The sequence below is a fragment of the Egretta garzetta genome, unplaced genomic scaffold, assembly GCF_000687185.1.
Source record: "Egretta garzetta isolate BGI_Z169 unplaced genomic scaffold, ASM68718v1 scaffold7, whole genome shotgun sequence".
NCBI lineage: Eukaryota > Metazoa > Chordata > Aves > Pelecaniformes > Ardeidae > Egretta > Egretta garzetta.
Genome location: NW_009260350.1, coordinates 3,716,508 through 3,731,176, shown reverse-complemented (window position 1 = coordinate 3,731,176; position 14,669 = coordinate 3,716,508). Strand labels below are relative to the sequence as shown.

At 49.0% G+C, this 14,669-nt stretch overlaps 1 protein-coding gene across 6 annotated transcripts in view; it reads right to left on the bottom strand.

The window, feature by feature from the left end:
• Window positions 1-14,669, bottom strand: part of OSBP2 (oxysterol binding protein 2) — a 128,754-nt gene that overhangs the window by 103,963 nt on the left and 10,122 nt on the right. Inside the window, exons 1-2 of one of the 6 annotated variants that reach the window (XM_035898417.1) lie at window positions 6,327-7,035; window positions 6,025-6,231 (exon numbers count right to left, since the gene is read on the bottom strand). The exons of 1 other annotated variant lie outside the window; for it this stretch is intronic. In XM_035898417.1, the coding sequence (XP_035754310.1) occupies window positions 6,025-6,080 (56 nt within the window). In that variant the 5' untranslated portion in view covers window positions 6,081-6,231; window positions 6,327-7,035. Of the gene's footprint in view, window positions 1-2,084; window positions 2,134-5,801; window positions 5,917-6,024; window positions 6,238-6,326; window positions 7,037-14,669 lie in introns of those variants that run through there. 4 more of the 6 variants (XM_035898421.1, XM_035898419.1, XM_035898418.1 and 1 more) reach the window with 4 other exon arrangements.

Below are 14,669 nucleotides of genomic sequence, written 5' to 3'. Positions count from 1 at the left end.
CAGCAGGATGCTATGCAAACACTGACATGAGGCTTCTCTCCTAGGCCAGGAGGGCCAATACTGCCAGCCCATGGGCTTCCAGCATCACTCTGTATCACAGAAAAATCCAAACACTATTTAGGTTATACCCAGAAAAATGACGACCCGAAACACGCTCGCTCTCTCTTCCTGGAGATCTTTCTCCTATTATCTCAAAATCATTTGCTTGCTATAAGCCTCAGTAACCAGTACACCCAATTCCTCATCTTAAATGCTAAATTCCCATCTTATCACTCTTGCGGCCGTTCTGCTTTCCGGTGTAAATGTAGGTCACTGCAGGGCTCAAACTTGTCCCCGCGCTGACGGCTGCAGCCACCTCCCCATGACAGCCTCAGAGAATCACAAGGTGAGCGGCGTTTACAGACTCCCATGTTCTTGCCTTTCCTATTCCAGCATATCCTTCAGCCTGGGGTTTTGCTCACAGCGGTTACGTCACAACACATAAAATTTGGGCATTAGAGGCTGCATCTGACCCTCCAACTCTCCGATCACATGCTTAAGAGAATTTCCCCCCAGTGTAAGTGAGGACACTGAAGCCAGCACGGTTCACAAGCAGCTGCCTGAGTCATTCTTCCCTTGGGAAAGCAGCAACGGGTGTTTAAACAGAAATCTGTGAGCTGTGAGCTACAGCCCTGGCAGCAGGCAAGCGGCAGCAGCAGACATGCCAGACCACTTGCCAGGTTATCGCTCAGCTGCTTGGTCACTGTTTACCAACCGGGAAATATTTTCTAATTTAAATAGCGTTTACAGGAAAATCTGCTGCTGTTGCTGTGCAATCTTCTTGGGGGTTTTCTTCCCTCCCCTCAGTGATCGCTTGAGCTGAAACAGCTCACGATGGGCGGCTGAAGTTTTGCAAGAAAGCTCTACTGTCCACGTTAGAGTTTTGAGTGTAGGTCCAGAAACAACCTCCCGAGCACCACCAGCATCACCGTGACAGTCGGTTCCTGCAGGTCACACGCTTCAGCTGGGACGATCAACACAGAGCAGGGACAGAGCCGAATGGTTCACTGCCTTCAGGGGACCTCCCAGCTCGTCCTCTGTTATGAAGGATTTGGGGAGAAAATAAGAAACATATGAAGAGTCTGAAAAGGAAAAGTCACAGACTGTTACGGAAGAGAGTGAAATTATTTGTGGTTTGGAGGGGGAGTTTTGAGTGAAGTACAGCGATTATACAGCAACACTTCCATTATGTGCACTGCTTGAAGCCGGACACAGATCCCAGGTCCATTTCTGGAGCTGGCAGACACCTAGAGGAGCTTCCCCAGTGAGCTCTGCCACCACGCTGTATTCAAAGAGCTAGGAGCTGGGAAAAACTTTTTGGCTGTCGTATCTCAACAAAATTACAGATCTAGGCTTCTGCAGCAGTGCTACAGATGACACCCAAAACCCAATCCAACACCGTACCTGTGCAGCACAAACCCAACATCTTAGGGCACCCTCCAACACACCAGGAGATCTGGAAAGGATGGGATTGATCAATGTGTTGGTCTGGAGATGGCGGGTACAACTGTGGTGTTGAAGCAGCTCAAAGATCCAAATCACAACTCACAGCCCAAGAACCGAAGGGTGCTGTAGCAAGACAACTGTTGCCAACCATCCCTGAACACCTCCATCCTGGCTGCCCCTGCCAAATTCAGCCAGCCCAGCATCTCCTTACAGCTTAGCACGCACACACCACCGGGCTTTGTATCCATTCCCCAGCTTTCTCAGCAAGATGACAAGGGCAAACATTTCCATCTTGATCAATGGAGAAGAGAGCAAGGCAAGAGAAACTCATAGCGTAGCAGATGGACTGCAAAGCAACACATCCAGGAGGCGCTTCCCCCACTCGAGAGAGGGAGTCCTGCTCCTGCATCTGCTCAGGGCTCCCCGACAGCCTATTCCCTCCCACAGGGAAGGTAAGTCCCAGCATTTGCAACTCGGGAGGAGCAGTTCAGCACATTCCAGTCCCAGGGAGACCGGAGGGTTTCTCCACAGAGGGCTGTGCAGCATCCCCTGCAAAGCACCGCGGTCCAAGATACAGGCACAGATGGCTGCACTCCTACCTTGCATCACATGATCGGAGATATACGGGTGAAATAGAGCAGGTATTGTTGTAACTATCAGGAAAAAAAACACCAAAATGCATACTGAAACTCATTTAAACACGAGCGTTTTTCCGATAGAGAAGCGGTACATCACCAGAAACAGGGAGGAAACCCAGCTGTAAATGGCTGCAAAGCATCCCCCTGGCTGAGCCTGCGAATCGCTGCTTCCACCGGGATTTCAAAACAGCGCAAGCATTTAATGCAGAAATTACATAGAGCTCCCACACCCACGTTTGTGTAACAAGATTATTTCATTTCCGTTAACCTCGTGCGCAATGTGAAGACCGTTCTCTGGTGGCAAAAGTCTGACCCCTCTTTATCCCTCTATACCTAATTACACAGGGACCAGTCTCATCTCTGCCTTTGCTTTCTCTGCTTCATGGCAACCTAGAAACATTCAGCAGCTTAGAGAAAAGCCACTTTTTTAATTCTTGTCCCCCTTGCAAGAGAAATAAACTGGAAAGCCTCGCAGATGACAGCCACGCTGCTCTGTACGCCACTGATTTCTCCTGACTGGGAGATTAAGACCTGGTTTTCCTACTGTACCTTTCATGGATTAAGTTGAAACCTGTTTATTCCTTTCATTTACCCATCACACTGGAAAATGTCATCTCATTAACTAAGTGAAGGGCTCTGCAGCCACAGAGAAACACTTACACCAGCTGCATAACTGGGAAATGCCCTTTAGAGCAAGCTGCAGAGAAGCAGAGAAGCAAGAACAGAAATCAAGGACAGGGCAACGAAAGAAGCAGAATTGGGCAGAGCAATAGCTGGGGACAGAAAAGGGGAGATATCAAATGCATTCACACTCTGCTGGGCCCACAATAACTTCAATGCATTGAAATACTGGTTTGTTTGTTTTTTTTTTTTAAGGTGCTACAGAAGAATCACCGCAACCCACAAGGGTAATCAGGCTGATCCTTTTCTTAATTAATTGAGGATGGAAATGTCTCTCAGGGGATTTTTGTTTCCTTACCGGGGGTGGGGGCGATGCAGCCACAAGCCTCCATGGCACAGCAAAGGCCATTTGTGCCTGGCCGCCCTTGCTCTTCCCACGGGACACCATGCTCTGCTTGCACTCCACGAAGCAACTCTGGGTGACGCACGAGGATCTCCATGTGGAAATCACAGTCTAACAGGACCCATCTGGATTAGGTCAAGCTCTCCAATCCTTCCGTGACCCTGGTCACGGGCAGCACCCGCCAGCATTCCCAGGCGGCGCAGCGACAGGAGCCGCGCTCCCTGTCTCACCCTGCCAACAAAAGGCTGTTGTTGTGCCACCACCACCTCCCCGGCATCGCCTGCACCAGCCAGCGGCTCCCTCCCCACCTCGGCACCAGCCCCCAGCCCTGCGCTGCTGCTGCTTCAGGGGCCTCTGAGCCTGAGCAGTTCATCCGCGCTGAAAATCGGTGCTCGATTTCACCGTCACCGTTATCCTGTCCTCAATACGGGAACACTTCAAACACCTCATGCAGAGCAGCCCCATAGCTGGGTTACAGAAACCCATCTGCACAAGTGCCTTATGAGCACATTTCCCAATAAACTGAGATTTTGCACATCCTTTGTCCAGAATAATTGGGGGTACGAAGCCAGTGAAATCTCTGCATTCACTTTTACACAAGAGAAACTCCACAAATCACCTTAAAACTGGTTTTATTTTGGGGCCAAAAGCTCACGTGACTGAAGGTGGGGGGTGGAGGCACGGACGCCAAACCTCTTGGGGTTATTACTCTCCCTTGGTTCAAGGAAAAAGGATTTTTGTGACGACTCAATTCCAGAACACAAATTCCCAAGGGAAAGCGGGCGCATGGCTTGGGAGGTCTCTTCCCGGCCTGTGCAGTAAGCAGCGTTCCTGTTCAGCACATCACAAGCTGGTTCAGCACGGCTCTCTCAAACCGCAAGCTCCGCGTGACAAACAGCTCAGATGTCATTCTCCCTTCCTCTTTTTCCTTTCCCAACCCTACCAAAACACAAACAAAACCCAAACAGGCATATGGCAAGTACGGTACTGAGATTTCTGCAAAAAGACATGATTTACTTCTATTTAAAGCCTGATTAATCTGCAACTGGCTGCAGTCAGGATGGGCACAGATTAGTAACGATCAGGTTTAAGGGAAAAAGCCTGCGATCCAAGCTACAATCCTTGCCAGCTGGAGGGATGCCCACAGCTCAGGCACCTGCCACCTCCACAGATCACGGGAATATTCCCGTTCCTGACCCATCCAGCAGCTTCCCAAGCCGGCTTCTGTGACAAGCACCTACTTGCACATGGGACCCAACACCGACGAGCCTCAGCCTCAGTGCACAAGCAGGAATTTAGGGGTGTAAAACGTCTCCTGTGAACAGACGGATACAGCAAGTGAACCAATCTGCATTTCAGGTTCCTTTCCCCAGCACTTTGCCACTTTAGTTGGGCTGCAGCACCTACCCCAGCACAGGGGCGTATTTGTTGTATATATATATATATATTTTGCAAGGAAAAATCTAGAAGATGCTTCTGCTTCATGTCATTTACAAATTCTCCCCATGCTTCACAAATAAGAAAAAAACAAACTACAAGGGAGCTCGGGGAAGGTAATTTGTCAGAGAGACAGTCTCACCCACATGGCTGCAGCACAGGACGAGGCACCGCACACGCCCCTGACGCCGTGCGCCGTAAAGCTTTAGCGCCAAATCTCACAAGCGTGTTTTGCGAACGTCAGCGCTTTCAGCTCGGAGGCATCTTCGATACAACAGCAAGACTGCGAAAAGTCACCACTGGCCAAGCATACAGACTTAACAGATGGCCAGCTCAAGCAAACAGACAGCATTGCCAAGCTGAAAATTACTCTGAGCATGCCCAGGCTTCCCCCCTGCTCCTTTTCTTAAATAAAAGTGCAGCAGAGCTGCTGGCTGAACAGCACGGGTTGCCCCATCTGGCTTGTCACCAGGCAATCCCCTCAGAACAGAGAACATACCCGAGCAGGGTGCCCGAGCTTAGGGCCTCTTGTTTCCTGAGAGAACAGTGTGTAAAGCCTGTATAGATGCACGCGGACTTATAAACGCCTTTACTGCAGCCATCAGAACCCCATCAAAACACATAGACGTGCCCCAGGCCCCTTCCCCTAGCTCCCCAAAGAGATGTTCTGCTTCTACAGCGCTCCCACCAACAAAGCCTCATGCCCCAAATAAAAGGACGCTCTGAAAGCAATCTCTCCAGATGCATGTGCTTCAGGATTAGCTTTGAGAACACGTTTATGACTCTCCCACGTGCACAGTGCAGGTTTGCTGCCAGGAAACCTCAGGAGCAGTCAGGAAGAAAAGAGAAAACCAACAAACCTAAGCGGTCATGCAGATACCAGCAAGCGCAAGACATGGTCTGGCAAAGGGATTTGGTGATGAAAAATGAAAAAAATTCAACAAATTGAAAATAAAAAAAAAAGAAAAAAAGAGGCATCAGTAAGCATTCCCATTCCTCCCAGCACGCCGTGCTATCTCCACTCCACCTCTGGAGAGGCTGGCAGCAGCCCCGGCTGATAAGGGTATCAGCCCTGTAAACAGGGGCACCCCGAAAGAGCTCTTCAAGCTGTTGGTTTGGGTTCTTGCAATGCAAGAGCAGCTCCCTGTGCTAACATGACACTGTACAACCGCTCCCAACCAGATCCTTGGCCAGAAGGAAACCCCATAAGAGCATACCAGAGTGCCAAGTGTCCCATTTGCGGCAGCCAGGCCGCAGCTGATGCGACAGACATCACACAGAGTTGGCCACCTCATCTGAAAAATCCAAAACACAAGGTCAGCAGCTTTAGCAAAGCCACTGCCATACGGCTGGGCAGGACGGAGGGCGTGGGCTAACATGACACTGTACAACCGCTCCCAACCAGATCCTTGGCCAGAAGGAAACCCCATAAGAGCATACCAGAGTGCCAAGTGTCCCATTTGCGGCAGCCAGGCCGCAGCTGATGCGACAGACATCACACAGAGTTGGCCACCTCATCTGAAAAATCCAAAACACAAGGTCAGCAGCTTTAGCAAAGCCACTGCCATACGGCTGGGCAGGACGAAGGCTGTGGTGAGCGGGGCTCTGTGTACAGAGCTGCATCTCCTGCAACGACACTGCCGATGCCTGTAACAACATTAGGTACGACGACAAAAAGCTTCTGGGGAAAACAGTTATCTTTAGCACCAGGCACAGGGGTATCACCCTCAGCACTCCCTCACCTGTATTTTGAATGCACTGGATTTCCTCCCATTTAGGCTCTTCTCTGATGAGTTGCCTAGATGTAGCTCCCAGAGATAAAACCTCGGTTCAGAAGATCTTCTGGTAAGTACAAAGGCGTACAAGAAAGTGCCAAACTGCAACCACCAGGCAGAGCCCGGAGCTTACAGCCCGGCAGGGATGCTGGCAGCTTTGCAGGAGGCAGGCGCACGCTCAGCATTCAAGGGAACCCCGTCAAAAACCCTGCTGGCTTCTTCTAAAAATGCCAGAGGAAGCGCCCCAGTTACCACTTCCATTACTTTCCAAGCAAAAATACTAAAGATCCAGAGGGGAAAAAAACCACCGAGATTTCCACTGCCAAGTTTATTGCATCAATTAAAAGTTTATGGAAGGTCTGGTCCAGATCCCATCATCCCCACAGGAGTTAGCATAAACTAAGACCCGGGCGATGCATGACTTAAACACTTGGGGGCTCATTTCTAAGCAAGAACAAACAAGTGACCATATACAAGTTTAATTTGACAAATTCTCTTACTGCACAAGAACGCCAAAATAAATGCAATTCAGCAGATGAGAGCCTCGAGCAGTCATTTTTCTTGTTACAGCCTCCACTTTTAAGCCTCTACTGGTCCTTCAGCCATCGGGAATTGCGTTCAATGATCAGAATAAAGATCAGCCATAGTGAGCTCATGTTTATATTTTCTCACCACCATGTCCAAGAATGTAAGAGTGCACAGGGCGCAGCACAGTCAACATTAAGACCCAATTTTTATTCGTATCCCATCTGATGTGCTTTCATACTTACAATGTTCAGATTAGTAAAAATATCCTGGTTTTTCAGACTGTAGAGTTTAGGGTTGTATACGCTTTGAGCTTACCTGGTCTTTCTGAGATCAAGTGTGGATAGAAGAGCTCACTTCCAAGAATTTTTCCATGGCTGCAAGCAGCTCCCTCTATGCAAGTTACGGTGAACATTAATGTTTTCAGTACCAAATAATTATTTTTTTTTCCAGAGACACTGCGTGACTTATGGCCTGCGACCTCCAACATCACTTTAAAGTCATCGCACTTGTGACTTTTTGCCAAGTTTCAAACAACACTAATGTTATAGCACAGAATTTCTTTCTGCATGGAATGTTTCTTACAGATAGATACCTATACGCGAAGCCCACGTGGCTGCAGACATGTTTCTCCCTCTATTTTAAGGCCTGGGCACAAGAAGACAAAGCTGAAACTTCCCATTTAATCCCAATCTAACTGTTGCTTCTCAGCCCTTGACTGTGAACTCCTCAGTTCGGCAGCTGCCTTGCTACAGGCTTACGCACCGTACAGCGTGAAGGCTGGTCTCCAGGTGTGCACCCAGCACAGATTTGGAGCACGGTTCATTGGGTGGCGTTTTCTTACCGAACATGATGAGCAGCTGCTTCTGCTCAAGGCAAATACCCAACGTCAGTGGACAACAGCAACTTCCAAGGCCTCTGACAACCACCCAGAAACTTTACTCCATGACAAAAAAATGCATTCAGCTCCACAACCAGCATATCCTACTTTTGGGAGCAGTTACCTGCTCTTCACTGAGATCAGCGTGCACAGCCACCTACCTTCCTGGACAGATTCACATTGCTGGATAGCGGGCATAAAATTGCTACCCAAGTCTGAGCAGAAGAAGGGAGCATGAACTTGAAAACTGAAAGAGACACTTAGGTATTCAAGGGACCTCCAGTATTTCCATTATCCATGAAATGATCAGATTATCCTTTAAGGACGCTCTCCTGAGGAGCGCAGATGTTAGCAGTCCAGGGAACAGCAATTTTTTTCCATAAGAACTGATGAAACAGAGAGGGGGGAAAGTGCAAGCAGGAACTTAAAACATGCCTGCAATGCGAGAGCATGGGGCACTGTGACACAACGCGAGATCCTTCCCATTCCTTATGAGACTACCCAAAAAATAAAAAATTTGGCAGCTGGCTTTTCAGCCGCTGGAGATGCCGAGAGGTTTTTTTTTTTAAAATAGAAATCGAGAGTTAACTGCTTACTGGCATGTGATTCGGATGGGCAGATCTCTTGGATCATATCCTGCAGATACCCAAAACAACCTTGGCCAACCACTTCTGGACAGACCTGGCATATCTCAGCTGTTCCACATGCACTACTGAATGCCCAAAGCAAGCCTTTCAGCACCGGTACCTCCAGCCCTCTTCCTGAACAGTAATGGTTCCGTGACCATAAGCCTCCTTACATGAACACTGCTCATCAGGCTCAATCAAGGCAATGAAAGATGAATCACAGAACGGCAGGGGTTGGAAGGGACCTCTGGAGATCACCCAGTCCCACCCCCCTGCTCAAGCAGGCTCACCCAGAGCAGGGTGCACAGGACATCATCCCGGCGGGGGTTAAATATCTCCAGAGAAGGAGACTCCACAGCCCCCCTGGGCAGCCTGGGCCAGGGCTCAGTCACCCTCAAAGTCAAGAAGTTCTTCCTCACATTCAACTGGAACCTCTTCTGCTTCAGTTTGTGCCCACTGCCCCTTGTCCTGGCACTGGGCACCACTGAGAAGAGTCTGGCTCCATCCTCGTGACATCCACCCTTAAGATATTTGTAGGTATTGGTGAGATCTCCTCTCAGCCTCCTCTTCTCCAGGCTGAACAAGCCCAGCTCCCTCAGCCTTTCCTCATAGGGCAGATGCTCCAGTCCCCTCATCATCTTTGTTGCCCTCCTCTGGACCCTTCTTGAACTGGGGAGCCCAGAACTGGACGCAGTGCTCCAGATGGGATCTCACTGGGCAGAGCAGAGGGGGAGGAGAACCTCCCTCACCCTGCTGGCCACACTCCTCTGAATGCACCCCAGGATGCTGTTGGCTTTCTCGGCTCCAAGGGCACACTGCTGCCTCATGGTCAGCTTGTTGTCCATCAGGACTCCCAGGTCCCTCTCGGCAGAGCTGCTTTCCCACAGGTCAGCCCCCCAGCCTGTACTGGTGCATGGGGTTAAACCTCCCCAGGGGCAGCACCTGACACTTCCCCTTGTTGAACTTCATTAGGTTCCTCTCTGCCCAACTCTCCAGCCTGAAGCACAGAAAAAAGTTACCGTGGTTAGAGTGAGGAATGAAGCTTAGGGTTTATGTATATATATGATTTGTGTATATATATGAGATACGGTTAATTTGTATTGCCCCCTACCTCTTGTATTACCAGTAATATATTGTATTACTATATACGTTTTATATTGTATCACACAATTTGTGACAAAACTCCAAAATAACAAGCGAGCACCGGGTGGGGACTGTGTTACTTCACCAAGTAAATGCCAGAAAGACAGTTGGCAGAAAAACAGTCGGGCAGCGCCTGGCGCCAGGGACACCACGCTCCCTCCAGCCTGCGTGCGGGAATATACAACCGTGCAAGGCACCTACAGGTGCTTTCAGAAATCGATCCACGGGATCCGACCCATGCCAATGCTCTGCATTGGGATCACTGCTCAGGAGCTATACATTTTCTGCAAAAATCCTGTGGATGTTGAGCGTGGGTTACCAGGAACAGAGGAGTTAAACGCACGGCTGAGAGGGAAGGCAAAGTCAGTGACCTTCACAAGGGGCTGCTCTCACACGCAGCCAAGGGGGAGTTACAGCTTTAAGCGAATTTCCCAATTACTCAAACCAGACTTTCAGTGTTATTTTAGTGTACTGTGTTGCAAGAAAACTTCTGTGGCGCAATAAGATGCTTGGAGGTTTTTTTTAATGCAGAAATACCCAAGCCGCTTCAGCACAGTCTGAGACCTGCCCTCCACTCTGGCCAGTTTCGTGTCCTCTGGTCACAGCCAAGCCTGGGTGTTGGTCCCCTGGAGGGCGCTTCACAGGCCACCTTCGCACCTTCCCAGGAGGGATCAGCTGCCATCCCATCCCTCTGCTCCACACAGGCAAGGTTCACTCCGCAAAGCAGCATCCGCACTTTATTCAAAGTCACTACCTTTCATTTCAGCAGCCACTTTGGGAAGCCAAGGGACTTCCAAAGCAGCCTGCCTTTATGCCTACCATGAAGGCAAACAGGCAATTAATGAGCAAAACCACACTTTGCACAAACAGGCTCTTTTTGCTCGGCTCTTGGGCAGCAGAAGGATTTTGCCGGCAGGTCCCAAAGCCCCACTGCAGGTCCAGGCCCTGGTGCTTCACAAAGGACATTAAAAACCTCTGTCCCCATGTCCTGAGAGCTCGTGCCCAGCAGCCCTTGTCACAGGGACGGGGCTGGGACTGGTTTATTTTTAGATCTCAGCAACATTCACTTCCATAGGAGACACATCAAGTGCTTACCTTCTCTAAATGCCTGCCTTCTCTCTGCCTCTCTACCAATTTCAAAACTACGACTGCTTGAGACACAGAATCACAGAATCACAGAATCGTAAGGGTTGGAAGGGACCTCAGGAGATCATCTAGTCCAACCCCCCTGCTAAAGCAGGCTCACCTAGAGCATGCTACACAGGACTTCATCCAGGTGGGCTTCGAATATCTCCAGAGAAGGAGACTCCACAACCCCCCGGGCCAGCCTGTTCCAGTGCTCTGCCACCCTCAGAGTGAAGAAGTTCTTCCTCATATTCAACTGAAACCTCTTATGTTTCAGTTTGCATCCATTGCCCCTAGTCCTGTCGCTGGACACCACTGCAAACAGACTGCTTCCGCCCTCTTGACTTCCGCCCTTAAGATATTTGTATGCGTTGATGAGATCCCCTCTCAGTCTTCTCTTCTTCAGGCTGAAACAGAATAAAGAGGTTTCTGCTTGCTAATTAGGACAACTTAAACTGGACAGAGCAAGCAAAGAGCTAACGTACGCAGGGGCAGCAGCCAGTTACGCTACCAGCACAGAAAAAACAAAAGCAAAAAGAGGAAAAGCAGAGAGAGATTTGCTGAGTGCCTTAACAGCTACCGGCGTGTCAAGACACACTTCCCCCACATGGCACGCAATACACACAGTACACCTCTGAAAGCAAATATTGGCAAGTACAGCTCAGCACCAGAAGGAAACCAGTTCCCTGAAGCTTTTTCACAGCTTTACGTTTTCTCCAGCCAACAGAAGAGAGATTCACTCTGTCACATAGCTTTAAAGTAGAATATATTGAAGACCGAATGTTTATACCAAAGCATTAGGGCAGGTCCTACACAAGAAAGGCCAAACTCAATCTAAAACCCTCCCGTTTCAGCAAATCCAGGAAGGTGCTGGCAGGAGGGGGACTCACGTCCTGTGTCTTTCTAGCAGCCCCTAGGAAGGACACTGAGCCCCAGGGGGGGGTCTCGCCCCAGCAGGTTCAAGGCTGGAAGGTTTCCACCACAGGAGCCCGAAGCACCGCAGGGTAGACAAGGCAAGGGGGAGGAGGAAGACCCCGGCTGAGCTGCCGAGGAAGGCAGCCCCACTGCTTCACTGTTTTTCAAAGCACAGCTTCACACAGGTGAAAAATAAAACTGCGTTCACGCTCCTCCTTTCTTCCCAGGACACACCAAAGTGCTTTTGTGCATGGAAAAGTTTCTCTTTCTTCTCTCTGTTTTTCTTACCTTCTCTGCCCATTTTTATTTCTGTATTTTTCTAAGAAGGTGCAGGAAGAACAGCAGGTTTAAACCTTCAATTTTTTTTTAATTTTTTTTTTTTTCCCCTATTTTACCAGCAGTAAAAAGAAATGCCATAACAGGGAACAGAAGGCAGGCCACCGTAGGAAATCTTCCCACGGTCTTGTATCAACATATTAAGGAGTACACCCCAGTGAAAAAGCAGTAAAATGCTCTTTTCCCAAGCAAGCGAGCTAGATCACATCACATTCATGCTTGTTTACAACCAAACTAAGCTGTTCAGCCAACAACGCTTGCACATGGGAGCAGATCCTTTTTACAGAGATCTGCCACAGCAGAAAAGCTGCTCCTGAGGTTCTGTCAGGGAGGTAACACTTTGCACCAGGTAGCATGAAATGCCTTCACTAATTTCAGTCACAGGAGGGCACTGAAACAGGACAGTGATTTTAAGCGTTTCTGCTAGGTCTGCATCCCTCGGGCTATGAACTCGCCCTCAACACATGGTATGTTACCACCATGGTGTTGTCTTTGGTTTCATCCTGTACAAAGCCAACAAACCTCCCCACGTTTTCTCCCATCAGCAATGACAGTAAAAACATCTAGGGCGAAAGACAGCTTTGCAACAGCGAGCAAAGCCCACCACCCCAAAGCCGATCACATCTCAACCGGCAGGTCCCATGACAACAGGCTTGGGTCTTGTGCTTCGTACTGTTCTCCTTCCACCTGACAAAGATACACACAGTACAGAGGGGAAAAAAGGCAGCAGTCCCAGACAGACACTGCAAGCTAAGTATCAACAATTCGCATGCAACTCTTGCACATCCTCCAGATGCGCCCTGGAAAGCCAAGAGGGGTTTTTGATGCAAGACTTGATACACTGTGGCTCTTCTTAAAGCAATTCCTACCAGGGAACCTCTACTGCAGGAGGGAGGCACGAGCTCACCTCACAACATGCTCTCCATCAAGACTCCTGCACGTCCTGGGCTCCAAGCCCAGCAAGACAGTGTGGGACTCAAAGCCACGTACACCCTGCTGCCCGCCACAGTGCAAGGCATCCATCCCAGATTTGGGCAGCACAGAAGTCCCGTCAACAAAACCTTATCCCAATAGTCTCGTCCAGGCAGGGAATGTGTTTAAAGGCATCCTTGCTGGCAGTATGCGGTTTACCATAACATGCACCCCACCTTATTGAGGGGTTATTAACACTTGGTTAGTTGTATATAAAATCAACAGCACAGGTAAACCAGCAGTTCAATAAACAAACCCCAATTTGTAAATTAAAAATGCACCTAACAGTAAGAGTGGAGTTTACTTACATGACAAAGGGCTTGCTAGATTTAACTTATTTCCTTTACAAGGCACATGAAAAACAGCGAAAATATTTCAAGAGTGGTGTGTTGAATGCGAGACAAAAATATAATTACCTCCATACCTGTGAGGATGCCCTGCTTCAGGGTAACGCCTGCTATGACTAAAAGCCACCTTACTATTGGCATTCAAGGTAGTGACCTTCCGAATTCTTCCTTCCTAAAACTACAGAAATTGCCAATCTTCATCATGGAAACGCCTTGGACCAAGTTCCCAATAAAGTTAAAACCACAACTAGGTTAAAGATTACACGGCCCCTACTGCCATTACAGGCATCCAGCCCTACCCCCTGAAACGCAGGGCGCAGCAGTCGCATTACATCAGAAAGCTCCGCTGCCACACTCCCGTGCTTCACTACAAATGCGTCACGGCCTCCCTGCAGCATCCGTAGGGATTTTTCCCTAAAGCTCTCAGTGCCCCATCTACTCCAACGGCAGAGTCTGACTCTCACAATCATTAGGCCTGTTACAGGTACTGTGCACTCAGAAATCAAATGTGAAAATCCTGATGAAATCAGTCTCATTCCCACAACACACGATTTACACCGTCTCTAAAGCAGGGGATGACAGGTAATACATTAACCCCAACATGGAGAACATGGGATATGGGGAGGCAGGGAGATATTTCATTACTGCACCATAAAGGCAGCTTAGGGCTGCAGACGCAAAGTAGAATTCAATCCAATCTGGTGATAACGGACCTTATCGGGGCTGAGATACAGAGCTGCGTCATCTAAAGGTACGTAGAAGTGACAATTCGGGGCTCGATGCCTACAGGCTGTAAGGAGGAAAAACTTGATGTATTACAGGGCAACAAAGGGCGACTTGCTAGACCTCTGCAAGTCAACTCTCAACTTTAAAACTAAACTTCCAAGGAGCTTGCATCTGTGGGTTTCTGCTTCAAAGCGGGGGTCTTTTGCTGCTTTTCTTCTGGTGTAAAAGGAAGGGACAGAGAGGAAGATGTGGATGCCTCACCCAGCGCATACTTGAAGTTTAGCTACATAAAAATGCAGGCTCCTCGGAAAACAGTTCAAATGGCAGCACCACAGCTGGGACATCCCAGAGACTACACAGGCAAAAGCAGAGAGGTAAGAAAATAGTAAAATTTCAGCTCAGAAGCAAATCCTACTCCTAAAGGGATCAGAAACCCAACCAGGACTTTACCTCCCTAAGAGTCCCAGAAAAACACTACATTTACTATAAGCTTTAACTAATAAAACCATGTTATACCGGTAAAGCACAGTTTAATCACACCATAACTTTCAGACAAGCATTTGTATTGGCTTGCCAATCCTTAGGCCGTCCCAGTGTCAGGCAGAAGTCCTTCCCTCAATTGAGAACCACAAAAATCATAGAATCACAGAATGCTTTGGGTTGGAAGGGACCCGTAGAGGCCATCCAATCCAACCCCCCTGCCGGGAACAGGGAC